This window comes from Necator americanus, chromosome III (genome assembly GCF_031761385.1).
Source record: "Necator americanus strain Aroian chromosome III, whole genome shotgun sequence".
NCBI lineage: Eukaryota > Metazoa > Nematoda > Chromadorea > Rhabditida > Ancylostomatidae > Necator > Necator americanus.
This window is the reverse complement of record NC_087373.1, coordinates 34,226,968-34,244,352: the sequence shown is the minus strand read 5'-3', so window position 1 is coordinate 34,244,352 and position 17,385 is coordinate 34,226,968. Positions and strand designations below refer to the sequence as shown.

At 42.1% G+C, this 17,385-nt stretch overlaps 5 protein-coding genes across 6 annotated transcripts; 1 reads left to right on the top strand and 4 right to left on the bottom strand.

Annotated features, from left to right (window-relative positions):
- Positions 1–183: 183 nt before the first annotated feature.
- Positions 184–501, bottom strand: RB195_011871 (uncharacterized protein; the record flags this gene model as incomplete). Its single annotated transcript, XM_064193467.1, has 1 exon — positions 184–501. One exon carries the CDS (start codon positions 499–501, stop codon positions 184–186), a length of 318 nt encoding a protein of 105 aa, XP_064051050.1.
- A 197-nt stretch (positions 502–698) lies between these two features.
- Positions 699–2,150, bottom strand: RB195_011870 (uncharacterized protein; the record flags this gene model as incomplete). The annotated part of the gene is made up of 1 exon (XM_064193466.1): positions 699–2,150. The coding sequence occupies one exon, from the start codon at positions 2,148–2,150 to the stop codon at positions 699–701; it is 1,452 nt and encodes a 483-aa protein (XP_064051049.1).
- A 225-nt stretch (positions 2,151–2,375) lies between these two features.
- On the bottom strand, positions 2,376–2,873 carry RB195_011869 (uncharacterized protein; the record flags this gene model as incomplete). The annotated part of the gene is made up of 1 exon (XM_064193465.1): positions 2,376–2,873. One exon carries the CDS (start codon positions 2,871–2,873, stop codon positions 2,376–2,378), a length of 498 nt encoding a protein of 165 aa, XP_064051048.1.
- A 463-nt stretch (positions 2,874–3,336) lies between these two features.
- On the top strand, positions 3,337–10,759 carry RB195_011868 (uncharacterized protein; the record flags this gene model as incomplete). 2 transcript variants are annotated; one of them, XM_064193463.1, is made up of 10 exons in its annotated part: positions 3,337–3,447; positions 3,638–3,686; positions 4,703–4,879; positions 5,055–5,294; positions 5,376–5,452; positions 6,866–6,986; positions 7,722–7,964; positions 8,685–8,760; positions 8,817–8,932; positions 10,728–10,759. In XM_064193463.1, 10 exons carry the CDS (start codon positions 3,337–3,339, stop codon positions 10,757–10,759), a joined length of 1,242 nt encoding a protein of 413 aa, XP_064051046.1. The 2 variants fall into 2 exon arrangements, with proteins under 2 accessions (XP_064051046.1, XP_064051047.1); XM_064193464.1 differs by lacking the exons at positions 3,638–3,686; positions 10,728–10,759 and adding an exon at positions 4,088–4,187 and having other exon boundaries at positions 8,817–9,099.
- A 629-nt stretch (positions 10,760–11,388) lies between these two features.
- On the bottom strand, positions 11,389–13,032 carry RB195_011867 (uncharacterized protein; the record flags this gene model as incomplete). The annotated part of the gene is made up of 2 exons (XM_013439080.2): positions 11,389–12,120; positions 12,898–13,032. 2 exons carry the CDS (start codon positions 13,030–13,032, stop codon positions 11,389–11,391), a joined length of 867 nt encoding a protein of 288 aa, XP_013294534.1.
- Between the last annotated feature and the right edge of the window lie 4,353 nt (positions 13,033–17,385).

Sequence of the window (17,385 nt, the reverse complement as noted above, 5' to 3'; positions counted from 1 at the left end):
AACCTTTATTTGCCTGACGTTTCGGCTTTTTCGCCGTCTTCAGAGGCCTAAATAGAAGATGACTGGAGCAATGCTACAATTATCCCGCCAAGTGCCACACTACCCTGAGTCAGTGTTTCGGTAATCGTTCAGGGTAGTGAAAACAGAAACCCATACTTACTTAGATACTTAGATGGCCCATCTTCACTGGACGTGCGGGCCCCACCATCTCTTCCACTCGTTTCGTTTCCTCGCCATTGTCATCCAAGATGTTCTCAAGCTTCGTGAGTGACGTTGAAGAGGTCCTTGAGCCGTATCCAGCTGAGCTCTAAGCTGGTCTATCTGTGTAGCGAACACGTCACCCCATCTCGTTGGCGGTCTCCCTCGGGGGCGTTTAGCGTCCTTTGGGATCCACTCTAGCGTTCTTTTAGTCCATCTATCGTCGATTCTTCTCATGATGTGACCGGCCCATTTATGTTTCGCTTTCGATACATATTCGGCTGGGTCGCGAAGACGGGACATTCCTCTTAAGTCGGAGCTACGAAGACCGGCTAGGTGTTGTGTGCGCCGGTTAAACTTCAGGAGACATCTCTCAAGGGCTCTGTGGGTAGTAAGTAGCTTCCTAGACGTGGCCGCGGTGTCTGCCCACGTTTCCGCTGCGTAACAGAGCGCTGGAAGGACTGTCGAGTCGAACAGATGGGCACGAAGATCTTGGTCCGTCAGTTGGTCCGTTCCCTGACGGCTGCGAATGCTGCCCATGCTGCTCTCATTCTTCTATTTAGTTCTTCCTTCAAGTCGTTTTCCATGTTCATTGAACGTCCAAGGTATACGTATGACGGAGTTTCCACGATTTGGGAGCCTTCAAGTTGTACTCCTCCGCCCTCGTAGTAGGCGTTCTTCATGAACTGTGTCTTCTTTCTGTTTATTCGTAGTCCTATTCTCTTCTCTGCTTCGTTCAATTCATTGAGCATACTTTCTGCTTCATTGGTACTGCTCGAAAAGAGAACGATGTCGTCCGCGAAACGAAGGTTCGAGAGAAATCTCCCATCAACACGTATGCCCCTTTCTTCCCAGGAAAGTGATTTCATTATCCATTGCAATGCAGTCGTAAACAGCTTTGGCGATATAGTATCGCCTTGTCGTACCTCCTTTCCAATGGATATGGTGAGAGGGCGGTGGAAAAGCTGTATCCTAGTCGTGCATCGATCGTAGCAATTGGCTAATGTCCTCACATACGACTCGTCCACGCCTTGATCGACCAGCGCTGACAGTATTGCATTCGTTTCTACGCTGTCAAAGGCTTTCTCATAGTCGACAAAGGTTAGAACAAGGGGCAGGCGGTATTCCCGGCAAACCTCTATGACCCTCGACACGATCTGGATGTGGTCCAAGCAGCTGAAACCCTGGCGGAATCCAGCTTGTTCTTGAGACTGGGCTTCATCCAGCGTCCTAGATATGCGTTTGAGGATGATCTTAGTGAATACGTTGTATAACACGCTCAGCAAGCATATCGGACAGCAGTTCCGAAGGTCACCTTTCTTATGGATAAGAACGGTTCGCGAGGTCTTCCACTGGTCTGGGATCCTTTCTTTCTGAAGATAGGATGTCATGTGCACTGCTAAGATTACATGAAGCGGATGGCCACCAGCCCGAAGAAAGTCTGCTGATATAAAATCAGGTCCGGGGGCTGTGCCAGGTTTCATGCTCTTGATAGCGACTCGTACTTCCAAAGGGAGAATCCGTGGTGGAGCTTCGCCAGTGGGGATGACTGGGCTTGACGCAGGAGTTGATGAACGGAAAAGGTTCGAGTAGAACCTCTCCGTAGTGATTTCCATCTCACGACGAGAAGACGTGCGAGTCCCGTCTTCGCTCAACAAGGTTGCTGGCGGAATATTATATTCGCGGAGATCCCTGCGGCACTTCTTTAGACTCGTTCTTCTTTGTGCTGCTTCTAGAATCTTCTTCTGCCTGTACTTCAAAAGATCCTCCTGCAACGCTTTTCTGCAGCTAGTGTGTGCTACTAATCGCTCAATGTGCGGTGCATTCGAACCAAGCCTCAAAGCCCTTTTTCTTTCCAACAGTTCCTTGGTGGTCTTCGAAATTCGATCCAAGTTTGCCGTGCGCGGCTTCGAGGCACGTTCAGCACAGGCTCGTAATCCTCTGAGCAGCATCTCGTAGTCTACGTTTGGGTCTTACTCGATGTGCCAGTCACCTTGGGACAAGGAGTCCTCGAGTACGCAATCGTCGTAGACGACTTCTTTTCTCCTTCGTTGCCGATAGCAGATTTTCCATCGTGTGGCTGAGTCGTATTTTCGCACGAAGGAGACGGTGATCAGAACCACTACAAAAGGATGGTACTACAGAGACGTCAAGTAGAGACCACCTCCGGTTGGTGATTATGTGGTCGATCTCCGCGCGAGTCGATTGGGCGATTCCCATGTCCACCGACGATGATCTTTTTTCATGAAAAGAGAGTTCCCATGAAAGAGGCGAGCGGCGGACAACAGCCCGGCGAGACGATTGCCATTTTCATTCCGGTCCCCTAGTCCAAATCCTCCAATCCTGCATTCCTCTTCTGTGGCCTTTCCTAGTTTTGCGTTGAAGTCTCCTACAACGAATTTGTAGAAGGACTTCTCGTTGCGGACTACTTCCTCCAGCTCCTCGTAAAACGCGTCCAATTCGGATTCATAAGCTGCTGATGTTGGTGAGTGGCAGTTGATGATACTGATGGATTTTTGGCGCAGAGGGCGGAGGCGAAGAATGGCCAGACGAGGTGACAGGATCTCGTGAGAATCGACAAGATGGACGACAGATGGGTGCACAACAAAACCAACACCGCCTACATTTTGCGACGGAACCTTCTCTCCACGAATGACGAGTGTACCGTCATTCATCTGTCGTACGTCGCTCCTTCTGCGCTTGGTCTCCTGCAGAGCAATCACGTGAAATTTGATACGCTCTGCAGCTCCGAGAAGGGCATGCAGGTCAGCGTCTGTGGAGACTGTTCTCGCCTTGTAAGTACACAGTCTGAGACAGTCGTGCGTGTGTCGCCTTGGTCCAGAATCAATGACGTCCTGAGCAACCTAAGATTTGACCGCCTCTCACCAGTCACCATACCGTCCGACGTCTGAGACGGCAGGGCCCAGTGTGCAGGGTATTGAGGCAGTGAATATGCTGGAGTGGCAAAAAGACTTTTCCCCAAACTAAGCAGCCATGCCACGGCGAGCTTAGCTTTCACCACAGGTCGTCGCCCAACCTATATGGATCAGGGAACCACCTTGCGACATTTTGCCAAGACGGTGGTGAATCTTAGCAGCGGTTTACTCTTAGCTAGGCTTCCGATTCCGAGAAGTCGGAATGTCGGATGTGTCGAACTCCTTCTCAGCTTGGGAGACCCTACCGGAGGACGAACCTCCGCTGTGCATCGCAGTTCGACGCCCAGTGTCACCTCCACGCCAATATGAGGCGGTAAACCGTTGTGGAGAAACAGAAACCCATCTACATTGAAAATGGTCTTACGTGTTGCTCCACTGGATGTGGCGCAGCTGGTTGCACACACTTGTCACTCAGTGTACCAGCGAATGAGTATTACTGCGTGTAGATCACCAGCGACGATATAGATGATTTGATCTACACACAGAATATCAGGCGGTTATAGGTCACTTGGCGGGATAAACGTAGCATTGCTCCAGTCATCCTCTATTTAGGTCTCTGAAGACGGCGAAAAAGCCGAAACGTCAGGCAAATAAAGGTTCCATCTAAAAACATCGCAGGCACACTATAACAAAACACAGACAGAATATGCCGAGGTTTCAAGACAAAAGAACATTCGAACTACCTCATGTTATCCCTTCTCCACAACGATGCAACTTATTACGGGTAGTGGAACTAGAGCAGTCCGCAGTGTGTCCGCAACGGTGCGGCAGGGTAGCATCTGGTGCTTATTTCAGCCATATTATTTGGATCGCGGACGTTATACGATGACGAGATTGCCCTCGTTCTATCATGTAGCAAATTGCATCATTAGGGGGATGAAGTCACAGTGGAATAAAATACACTTGTTTTCTGGGTTTGTTATGGCGTGATAACTTTAATATTCGTAAATTAGACCCCTACACCCAGCTACTCGTGCAGAGGTCCTAACATTGTCAATTTTGTGGTACGGTACCTACAACCGAAGCATACGAATGTAGGAGGTGCCAATTTCGGTGAGGTCCGGTTGAAGGCATCACCCCACGAATCAGGCGTGGTATGGATTTTCGTTGGAGTATACCTATATCGGGTCGTAGATTATGAATACAGGGATGGTTACGCTCATCTGTGCCTGCATCACAGTAAACAGACAGATTCGGAATGCATTTCCTTACGACGTCCCCTATTGCAACGCACCACCCTTGTGGCTCGCCTCCGCCTGCGATTCGTTGAATGAAATGAATTGCTTATCGGGCTGCACGAATGGATTTTTGTTTACAGTGATGCAGACAGAATTGGGCGGAACCACCCCTGTATTCATAATCTACGACTCGGTATACAGCAACAAAAATCCATACTACGCCCGATTCGTGGGGTGATGCCTTTGAAACATTAAAGGACTAATTGTACTCAACAAAACAAATCACATGAAAAGGAGAACAGTTTAATTTGTTTCACGTTAAACTTTTGGTGCAACAAAGTGCCGATAACAAGTTTTTATTCTGGGATAAGACTAATATTTCCATTATAGGTTATGATCTTATCATAGTGAACAACTCTCAACTTGAAACGATGGCTGGCGGTGCGCTTCTTACTATCAATCCCAGTGTACAAATAGAAAATAACCCGCTGTTGGATCCTAACTGCTCACATGTCCTTCAGTATTACCCTGACAAAAGAAGAATTCGCGGGAATCGCTCTAATTGCGGTGGGTGTGTCTTATACTTCTTACATGTTATATTCTTACATGTTGTCTTATAATAGTTAAATATAATATAATAATATATCTTGATGAGGTCTTGATTGATCTTGATTATAAAATAGTACGAGGGTCGCTTTGTAGTTTCCGGTCATACATTCTGCTTCAATTTTTTTCCATTTAGGCTGTGAATTAGATGTACCTTTAACGAACACCAACGTAAACGATGTCGAGGACAATTGTACTGCAATTATTGGGAACCTATATCTATTTGGTCCTAATGTTCCTTCAGCAGAAATTCTAAAGAGAAAATTTGGCAACGTATATCTTGTTAGCGGTGAAGTTGCAGTTGTGAATACCGATTACGATGACCTCAAGTTCCTGGGAAATTTGCAATCCGTCGAATTTTATTACGGTCGTATGTGTGGGTTTTAATGCGGTACAACTTAGCTCATTCATATTCCTTTATTGTTTCTGTAGTGATATTATCGTAGTGATATTTCAGGGCCGAACGCTCTCGAACGATTCGTTAGAATTGAAAATAACACTGCATTGAAAACGTTATCTTGGCCAAAGTTGAAGGTATTGTTGCCTTGGTATTCTCTCTTTTTATCAAATTCTGTCTGAATTCAAAAATACAACTTTTACACAATATTGATCACAGCGCTGAAGTTAAGGTTTTGTTTGAAAAATTGGTAGAAAGAGGAATGTGGTGATTAACGCTAGGGAATTTGATCTCCATAACTTCGATGTACATATGAAAAAGCTCACAATTCTTGGTTGTTCAATCTAATTTATGAGATCGGAAATCCGTATGTATACCTGTGTTGTTTGTTGGAAAACTTCGCTATATCATCTTTGATAAAAGAATGACATGGTGAAGCCTGCAAATTATAGCTAGCAAAATATCTCGAGACCCAAAAACTGACGTGAAAAAGCTATGTAGGTAAGATATACACATACTGTAATCCAATTTGAGAAAATACGCATATTGCTTCATAAGAAACCGTAATTTGTGAGCTAAACTATTACTGTTACCTCCAGTTGTAACAATCAACCTTTTGACGACGATTTTCATGTTCGAAATAGCGATTTTTACACTTCTATAACTATTATTATAGGTGGATGTAGTGCAGTTGGTAAGAGGTTCGGCCGTGAGCGAAAGGTTAATAGCTCGAAACCACTCTAGCCCCAGCCAAGCCTTTCATTCTTCTGTGATCGATAAATTGGTACCAAACAGGTCTGGGACCAATTTATCGAGGATAAAATTAGAAGCTAGGATAAAAACACTGACTTGCTACATCGGTTGATCTCCGGAAGTCATTGTACAGGTAGACACGCGTTCGCAAAATTAAATGCGATTTTGACGAGGTGCGGGACCCAGAACAAAAGTGCAGAGTTCGGCTACTAGCGAACCCAGGACGATTCCGCCCATCTTCTCCTAGTCGTCGTAAAAACGGCGTAGAAGACGCCGCCTATTTCATTTCTGTTGCAACGCGCCGCAACCATGTGCGAGCGGTCGAGGATCAGTGATGTCTTCTCATCAGCCTGTTCAAATAAAACCAATGAATAGACTGCTGAGAGGACGAGAACGTGTACATAGAGGAGCGTTCTAACGTACCTCGTAGGAACCAAAGCGGTTCCCACGCTGTTTTTTTTTTACGACAATGAGGGAAGGACAAGCGGAGCCACGCTGTAATCCACAATCTAGTACTCAAACTCTACGCTTTCGCTGTAGGTTCCGCACCACGTTAAAATCGTGATACGCTGGCTTTAATTTGTTTTTTTTTCTCGTTTACATGCGTTACCGTATCATGGCGGCGTATTGAGGTTTTATTACGGATTAAGAATTGCAATTATGACACCCCGGAACATTTTGAATAAGATTGTTGTCTGTGGATATATAATGCATAAAAATTATTCACTTGAATTTGGTCCGTACTAATCGCATTGTTTCGGCTGACAAGGAGAAATTCTACCTTTTTTCCATTTCAGGAAGTAGTATCGGCAACTATTTTAATTACGAATAATCCGAACCTATGTTATAGTGTTTTTGAACTTAACGGTCTTCTTGAATCAAGGTTCGTTGATCAAATCAACGGAAAGGTGTGCGAAGGTGAGTTGTCAAAAGTGAATTTGGTTTGGTTCAATAAAAACTGTGTATTTATAAATAACTATGGTAATGGTGAAGTTTGAGTGGAAGTTAGAAAAAGTCAGAAGAAAAAGAAAGAAAGAAAATAAGAAATAAGAATAAGAAAATGGAGAATTCAGGCGACGCTAAATATTGGAAAATATGACTGTTGTGGAAGAAGAGGAAAAAGAAATTTGAAAAAATTGAACGTTGGTTTCTTGAATGCAAAGCCAAGTTCCTAAAATTTTCTACGTTTCCGTTGAATGGTTTAAGTATAAAGTATAGTAGTTAAATAAGAATTTTGAAAATCTAACAAACAACCCACAACAACTGAGAGACTACCGAAGAACTGATGCTGGAAACCTTGCGATGCCTTCATAATTTAAATTTGATAAATTTCGGTGGAAACAAACATCTTCTTAGATGGCAGTTGTCCTCGACTTTTGCGTAGTCATTTTTCCAAAAATTCAAACTAATGTAAATCCTCGAACCACATAGTATAAAGCGACAAACCTTTGTGAGTCTAGGTCCTTATGAGCATTTAATTTTGACATCATAAAATTTATTTCGTTCTCATCTGTTTGGACTTTTAATTTTTTACGCCCCCTATTTTCTTTTTTTGACGGCTACTTGTATTTTCCTTTTTTCGGGACTACTTGCTAAATTACCATAGATGTTCTCAAAAAAATTTTTCTTATCACACAACTGTCTACTTTTCAGAAATACACCCTAATGAGGATGGAGCACGAGTATGTAGGATTGGTGAGGCAGCAACTATATCAAACATTCCCGGAAATTGTCAAATTCTTGTCGGTGATCTAACAATTGATCAATCTTCGCCGGAAGAGGAATTATGGAAGTTGTACAACGTAACAAGAATCTATGGAAGTCTTACTATTCGAAATTCATCTCTAATTGGATTCTCTTCAATGTGGAAACTTCGTGACGTGTATAATTTAGCAGGTTTGAAGTTTTATTTCTACATCAACATTTCATTTCGTAACATTTTGCCTTTTCCTATCTTTGCGTTCTTCTTTCTCTTCCAACACGTTTTCTTTTTTTTCTTTGTTTCCTCTGCTTTCTCCTCTTCCCATAGTTGGTGGCTTTTTCGTTGTTGCTGGAACCAAAAGGCTGCGTAATTGTTATATCAGTAATTTGACTCAATTGTAGATAGAGTAGAGGTACTGTGTTTTTAAAGACAATATAAAGACAGAAATCTACAATGTTGGAAAGGTAGGGTTAGGCGTGTGCTTATCGGGTATGAACTTGACCAAACTCAATTTCCTCTATCCGCCCTAAAAAAATTGCATGGAAACAGTTTTCCTGTACGAATCCTCCTACGAGACACCTTATAACGGGGTACTCCTGTACACACGCTGCATTTGCAAGCATTGATGCTAATCAATAAGGTTTCCCAGGAGCCTATCTAATTAAAATCAGTGTATAGGCTGCTGAAGGAACCGGCGATTATTCAGAGATGGTCTTATTAGGTGTCTCCTGGGAAAATTCGTGCAAAGAAGTCATTTCCCAGGCCGTTTTTCAGGATGATGAATGGGGAATGGGTGTGATCACGATCGTACTCTTAATCTACACCCCTAACCCCATATTTCTGTGGAGATCTATTATCGTCAATTTTGTAGAATGCTGGCTTCAATCTACACTGTTTACGTTTTTGTGTTTAAGGTCGTTCAGCATTAGTGATCGATTCGAACACATACCTAAAATCCATATATCTAATGTATATCTTCCGTATTTCGAGGTGGGTCTATTCAACATAAAAAATTTGTAACGCAGCCGATACGCAGTCCATTTCAGTGAATTACCCGTTCGTATTACTGACAATAAACGTCTGGACATGTCACCAGCTGAATGTGACCTACTCTCCGATTCTGGCAGAATCGAATACGATGGAAATAAACGCGATTGTTCAGGTATCAAAGTGAACTTGTTTATAGTCGACGTCATTTATGTTTACCAGAAGGACCGCGGTCGTATCGGCGGTCGCAATGAGCTCACTTTCTCTGCTTGCCATACGTTCTATCAGTGCTCTGCTTTGTCCAAATCGAACGCGTATGAAGGTCGCTCGCGGCACTATTGAGTACTTTACATGATCTGTGCAAAAAAAAAAGCAGCAAATGAACTTCCTCACCAAAATCAAAAACTGAAGTGCTCAGAAACGAATTGTGAAAGATTATATTTTTGAAAAATCTCATATACTCTCAGTGGTGATCGCATCGCAGCCATTTTCCTCTTTACTATTCCCTCAGGCATTTTCGAATAGCGCATGTAAGCTGGATCAAACCACAAAGGGAACTATACAAACTATCATTTATTGATTCTTTTGTCTTTCTACTTTTTTTTACACGTTCAATAAGGCTTGGGTGCAAAAGCGGTTGCACACGTTTTTTTTACGATTATGATAGCCATCTTAGAGTGACTATCGATTTATTGATCTCCCTTGCTTCTTATTTGTGCCCAGTAAAACCACATCTATAGAGTTACTAGTCTATGCTGAAAACGATCATGGGAAACTTTTACATAAATGTCGATTTTCACTAGCTTTCAAGAATAGATAATCTGTAATGTATTCAATTCAGCTCTGATGAAAAGATCCTACGATGTTAACGGAAAATACGTTTACATATTATTGTTATTGAATATATTTTTATATATTCACGTTGGATGGTTTGTTTGAGATGTAGCTCATGACAGCACTAGCGGGTCTTCCATGGATATTTTAGTCTATACATATTCGATCACAGATTTTCGTACATTTTTCTTTCTTCTTCCCGCATTTTTCTCTTCTTTTTCATTTTTCTTCCTTTTTTTCTTGTATTGATAGTTTTCAAATGGGGATTTTAATCTTGTTCTGTTAACTTAATCGATTCAATTACTTTATGCAGATATTATTTATTTTTTCTAAATATGTACTATATTTATTTTCTAGATCGCTGCGATAGAATTTCGTTGTACTGGTCGTATTTCCTGCCTAATTCCCTACTCTTTTCTTTCAGATAGTATATTTCATGCAAACAAACAAAAAAAAACTTTTTCAAACAAAAAATTGGTCTGTGTTCGTACATAACGAGCAGTAGTAGAAACAAAATAGGTATGAGGCTCAGCTGAGGGTCACATTTTTAGCATTTCTGATTCTCGTTCTCTTTTTTCGTTTTTTTTTGCTTCATTTTTTTTCTGCGTAAAGGATTAGGAAATGTGAGAAGATTACATCATGTGGACCATTTCTTTTAGTCTGATTAACCACACGATGAATTCATTTTTCGTGCGATTTTCTTTCTCCAAATATTGTTTCTTAGATGAGGACTAATACTTCTACCTTCTGGCGTACTCAGTATGTTAAGGCAGAAAAAACATTGTATACAGTTTTTGAAATCATGCGGTAAAGATTTTATACGGTAATGATTTTGTACGCAATTTTACGACGCTTTTCTAGACCTGTCGGGATCTTTCTTTGATAAAAATGCAACAGACCAGTTGCTGATTAATCGAGCAAATAAATTGTTAAAATAGTTTAGATGTCAAGATATCGTAGACAAAGCTCGTTACATCACTATTCAGTGTTTCCTTCTCTCTCTCCCTCTCTTCCAGATATCCGTTTAGAACGTTTCGTAACTGCTCATTTGGTCCTGTACTTGCCTAGTTCTATCTTTACGTGCAGGGTGGGTTCATAGTTCAAGAAAAGTTTATTCCAAATTCTTTTGTGCTTAGGAGAACTTGCTTATGTACAGAACGATACCTAAGTTAACAATTTGATTTTTTCCTAAATTGTGCGAGTTTCATGATTATTGATTGATGATTATTTCCGCATACGCAAATATTGAGAACATTTTCTTTCTGGTTCTTGCCTTTTCGTTTATTTGTACATTTTCTTCGCATACTTTTCATACCATATGTTTTTCTTACATGTATATTAATCGATAAACTAGTGCCAATTATGTCTTATGTACCTATGTAGATAAATTTAATCAAATTTTGAGCTTGTCCATTAATGAGATCTTAATGTGGAACTTCACAAACCTAGCATAGTGAATTTCTGAAGATAAATGTTCTCTTGTTTTTTTTTTTGATTGTTCTATTGATGAAATCCTATTTTAAACTGCACGTACATTTAAAATACTTTTCTCTCCCATGCTAACTTTTTAACGTTTTTTTTTTTGGCCAACTGAAAGAAAAGGATGGAAAAGTATAGCACTGGAAAAAAAACTCTTGATTGAAAGCTTCTCTTATAATTTCACGTGAAAATAATGGTTTTTTTTTTTAATTTTGTCTTCAAAGCAGCACCCGTGTATACGTGGATTCTGTTGAGAGCATTGCGTATGGGGTAAGTCAGAAGAAATGTCAGTCATGAATCCGATACAACAACAAATATTTATTTGTCAAATAAAGATGGAGGGTTTCTCGCTGGACAAGGACAATACGTTGCATCTGGGCCAGGTCGTCCGTCCATTCCAGGGGTACCCGGTCTGCCATCCGTGCCAGGGTGCCCATCTCTTCCTGGCTCTCCTGCGGGACCAGGTTGGCCATCTGGTCCAGGCCTACCGTCCTCTCCATCTCTACCCTGTGGTCCATCTGGACCTGATGGTCCTGGAAATCCAGGCATCCCTTGAACGCCTGGCAAATAATTGGTACCCGGCTCCCCCGGCCTGCCTGCTGCACCTGGTACAGCATTAAGTCCTTCCAGTCCTTGGTCGCCAATCGGTCCCATTTCTCCGCTCGGTCCAGGACTACCACTCTCGCCTGGTGCTCCGGTCGGTCCGGGAGGACCAACCGGACCAGGTTCACCAGGAGGCCCAGGTTCACCCACTGGGCCTGCGGTACACATGAGACAGCCATTGCCGCCTACTTGTCTGAAGAACATACGAATGCCGGGAATACCCGGTTCGCCGGGTTGTCCATCATTTCCTGGATTGCCCGGTGTTCCTGGCTCTCCAGGAGGACCTTCTGGTCCAGGTGGGCATGGCGTCGATACCGGAGCACAATTGCACTTATCAGTAGTTGTACGTTTCTTTCTTCCTAGCGGAAGATCCGATTTGTTGGTGTTGTTGTTGTAGTCATTGTTGTAACCAGCCATGATCAGCTGCCAAGCGCTATCCGTTTTAAGCTGAAAATAGTGATAATTTTTTTTAAGATTTAAAAAAAAACAATATACGTTTTTTAAAGACATTTTTTTGATGTATTCGGTATGATTTAAAGTAATTGCCATCACTTGAAAAACAATTTTAAACTGCATATACATTTAAAATGCTTTTCTTTCCCACGTTTGAAGAACGAGTTAGCCTAAAAATTGTTGTGAGTCAGTTATCAACGTTATTTCATTTTTGATCATGCAAAATTTCAGAAAACAAATCTTTTGGCGTTTGCTTTTTAATTTAGGTAAAAAGTCGTTTTTCTTTTCCTCGAGTTACTTTTCTGATGTGGTCGTTGAGGCGATGGAAAATGGATTGATCATACGGAAGAAATTTAACTTTATGAAGATGATATGTATGCCATTCAAAACTATGGAATGTTTTTTCATCTAGCAGTGCGGCAAATGAAGTTTAACTGGAATTTAAGCTTAATCGTGGTGGGTGGTACTTATGTTTATTTGGGCAACAGCTACGCGTCTGGAGAAAATTATTTGCACCCGTTGCAGGAAGGGCACTTTTTGGACTTTCCTCTGACTTGTTTTGGTTCAACGCTCATAACGGTCATCGAAAAACGGCGGACGCCATTTCTGTCCCTTTGGGATAGCGGGGCACACAAATGACCGGATTGAGAATAGTGGGCGGTGCATGTTGCAGATGAGGGCGCACTTGCTCCTGATTATCGCGAAAAGAAAAATTGAAGATCATTTTCTTTCGAGTGATGAATATTATGATTCAAATAAAATTCAATTTACTCTGAATTCCTTCATGTCCTCATTGATTTCACTTTGAAGGTTGTTCAAGTCATTAACAATAACACCCATAGCAATCAATACTGATAGAATTGCTAGCGTAGCGACGCCGGTAGCGATAACATAGGATTTTGACATCCTGAAAAGTATTCTTCATAAAGAAATGGATGAAAATGGAGAACGGAATGACGATTAGGTTGAGGTCCTCCCACCCGTTCGCCCAGGGCCTCGGACTTATCCGTTCTGAGTTAAAAGTATCACCCCACGAATCTGGGGAGGTACGGATTTCCGGTGGTGTATTCGTATACGGGATTATAGACTACTGAGAGAAGGGTGAGTCCGTTCATTTCATCTTTATTGCCGTAGAAAACGCCCCGGAAGATACGACTTCGAGCGTTCCGGCGCGCTATTTTCTACAAGGAGTTCGATTGGAGCGCGCCAGCCTTGTGCACGCGCCGTATCTTGCGGGCCGTTTTTTTACGGCAATTAAGAAGAAATGGACGGAATCAACCTCCTTCCCATAATCTACTATCCCGTATAAGAATACTCCACCTGAAATCCACTTTAAGGATAAGGTAAGGATTCCCCACCTTCTGTAGCAGGAAAATGATCTGACACCCTACTAGAAAATATGCTAAAAAGGTCCAACTTTCCTAGGTGGAACTTAGGCAAAATTCTAGTGAGCTCTGTTCGTTCTTGTTGTTTTTTTTTTTTGTGGCACACCTGTGGGTGTTTTCGAATAAATAAACAAATAATTGAATAACAGACGAGAATACTTACCTCGTACTCGAGTAGAAAGGTTGAAGTTTGTGATGGGAAATGACCGATGATTTCCGCCTTTGAACTTATATTAGTCCTCGGTGAACGAGAAAGCATCGTAGAAAAACCTACAATCAGTTCCACGTTCCCAAATGTTTCGTAGGGTGTGTGTGTGTGTGTGCCGTAATAACAGTTACACGTACGACTGGCTTATAACTTTTATGGCCTGTTAAAGTATTTACAACATCGACATTTCAGATGTTCTTACGGTTCCAGAACACTCTTAACATCGTTCTATTTCTATCAATGGAATTCCACTCTATTCCTAAAAGTATTCATTGTAATACTGTAACTTGTTCTATTGGTAATCCTGAAGATTTTTGGTGAACCACATGCATCTTTTTTTCCCCTCAAATTACGATGTCCTCTTTTGTTTTTAGGTTATTAGATATGAAAGTTAGAATGCGAGTTAAATTCGGTTCTATTTTTTTTTTTTGTTCTTTTAGTTGCTCATGGATGGTCTGTCCCAATAAATTCGTGAACAATGAGTTAGTAAAAATTTGAGGAAAAGGTTGGAAAGGTTTTAAACCCTTCCAATGTTTTTTTTGTTCCCTTTTAGATTGACGGCGCGAATCTGTTCTATTATAATGTGTAGTTGTCTAGCTATTACAGCTTTCTTGACTTTTTTTTCCATAAAACACTCTCCTCCTCTTGCTGGAGAAGTCTATAAACGACTTGAACAAAAGATCAATATGGAGTTTGAAAGAGTGATCTCTAAACTAGCGGATTTAGTCTTTAAGATTTTTTTGTCTTGTTCCAAGGTGGAAACAGTACTGCGGAGACGACCCTTAAAGGCATCACCCCACGAATCTGAAATGGTACGGATTTCAGGTGGAGTATTCGTATACGGGATAGTAGATCATGGAGAGGTGAGTGATTCCGTCCATTTCTTCCTAATTACCGTAAAAAAACGGCCCGGAAGATGGCACAAGGTTGGCGCGCTCCATTCGGACTCATTGTAGAAAGTAGCGCGCCGGAACGCTCGAAGCCGTATCTTCCCTGCCGTTTTTACGGCAATTAGGAAGAAATGGATGGAATCACCCCTCTCTCCATAATCTACGTTCCCGTATACGAACACTCCACTTGAAATCCATACCACCTCAGATTCGTGGGATGAGGCCTTTGAGGGAGTGTGGCATATAAAAGGAGGACACGTTAGTGTATTTTAACTCTTAACTGCACAAGCATAACGATATTCTTAGAACGTTTTGAATTCGCTGACATTTTCGATGACCAATATGAGTTCACCAAAATACCTCAATTGACATGTGTTGTCAGAAAATTAGTAGTTGAGATTTAAAAAAAAATCTGTCTACTATGGGTCCTAAGTAATCTATTCTTTTAAATTTGCAGCAAAAATGCCATTTCCTGAGACAATCATCTACTTTTTAAGTTATTTAATAAAACTAAACTTCAGTTTCATTATGGTGAAAATAATAACCCGGAAAGGTTGTAGCGCAGTTGGTAAGAGGTTCCGCTGTCTGCACGATCGGTCAGAGGTTCGAATACCTAGTGCTCGCCAAACCTTTCATCTCTCCGTGGTCGATAAATTGTTGTCAGACTTGTCTGGGAGGATAAAAACACTGATTTGACATCGGGTAGCCTCTGCAGGTCTATAACCTAGTTACACGTTCGTAAACCTCAAACGATTCTGAATTGAAGTGAACGTGGGGGCGTATCCCAGGCGGATTGAGATTGATTAACGTTAGACACATTTCTCGGTAAAAATGTTAGTATTATTTTGTGATGTATGAAACTTTTTTTGGGTTGGAAATGCGTATTTTTGTCTAAACAGCAGCGATGCACACTCGATTGGGACAAAGAAGAGCCGAGTGCGTACGTTGCGTTAGGCGCGCCGCAGTCACCAGGGCAAAGATAAGTGCCGGCAACTATTAGGTGAAGTAGAAAGTTCTGAACGTTTTCGCTAGATGTCTTTATGTGAGCTATATCTGACAATGTGAACATCATGTGATCATACTATACGACAACTTCAAAGTGACATTACGAGAACAAAACCTGAAAAAGATCGCGGCTTAATCGTGCTGAGCCAACCCAACCTTTGACAAGCCCGGATTTAGAAGGTTTTGCTGTGTTTGGTGGTATTGGAAGGGAATCATCCACTACGAGCTCCTGATACCGGGCAAAACACTCAATTCGGACCACTACTGTCAACGACTGACCAGATTGAAGCAGGCGATCAACGAGGACCAGCCAGAGTTGGCCAGTAGGAAAGGTGTTGTGTTCCATGAAAACAGCGCCGGGCCACGCACATATTTAACGACGAAGCTCAGAAACTCCGAGAGCTTGGAAGCGACTATCACCTTTTCAAGTATTCGCAAAATTATCTTGATGGTACAAAGTGGCTTAAAGAGATGCTCGTGAAAATGATTGGGCCAATTTTTTTTTGCCAGTAAGGAGAAGGACTTCTTCAACTGCGGAATTATGAAGTTGCCATCAAAATGGACAAAAGTTATGGGACAAAACGGTGCATATTTGATCTAAATCGGTATCTATACATCGATATCTATCCTCGTCGCTTTTTATCACACTCGAAACGTCTTTCGTGGTATAACGAGGATGAACTTCTTTACCAACCAAGTACGTTTCATGTATGTTACATCTTTGTCACTAATTGTAGTAATAAAGTCTTGACACGCGAATCAGACGTTCTGACGCGAAACACTGGAAGCGTTCTATATAACAGCCAAAAGTCCGATCATGAATTGTAAAGAAGAATACATCGCTGTGACCAACGAGGTGTCGCCATATCAAAGCGTATACGTGTTTTGACACACGGGGTCAAATGCAAGGGGGGATCTTTATTAGTTACTATTAATGGCGCAACTCTATAACAAATAGCGGTCCCCTAAGACCACGGTTTTATGGCTACGAAGGGTTGGTGATGTTGTGATCTGCGTCTCTGAGAATGTCCTCAAACAGTCTTTCAGCTAAGTCATATCTTGTGGAGTGACGAGACGTTTGAGGGGTAGATTACACTTATCTTTGATTTTTTTTTAAAGGCAGCATACTACGAATCTGAGGTGGTACGGATTTCAGGCGTATTTGTACACGGGATTGTAGGATAGTAGATTATGGAGAGGAAGGTGATTACCGTCCATTTCTTCCTAATTGCCGTAAAACACGACCCGGAAGATGCGCGCGTGCACAAGGTTGGCGCGCTCCAATCGAACTCTTTGTGGAAAATAGTGCGCCTGAACGCTCGAAGCCGTATCTTTCGGGCCGTTTTCTACGGCAATTACGAAGAAATGAACGGAATCATCCTTCTCTCGATAATGTACGATCTCGTATACGAATACTCCACCGGAAATCGTACCAGATTCGTGAGGTGATGCCTTTAAGTTCTGAAGAAGGCGACGACGCCGAAACGTTACCCAGAACGAAGACGGATAACCATCTTCTCTGCTTTAGTTTCTTGTTGTGCTCAAAAAGTGTTACCCAGTAAAATTTTCGTTGGTGGGAAATTTTAGCTGCAAGCTAATGAACCAATGAAATTCCACCCATACATGTACAGGCGCCGGCAAAGTTTCTTTGAACGAGGATAAGTCCAGCACTAATGCGCTTCGGGGTGCAGATGTTTCACTCCAACGAGTGGCGGACACTTGGTCTCGTGACTGTTGCAATGTGACAACCTAGAGAACAAAAGTTTTGGCA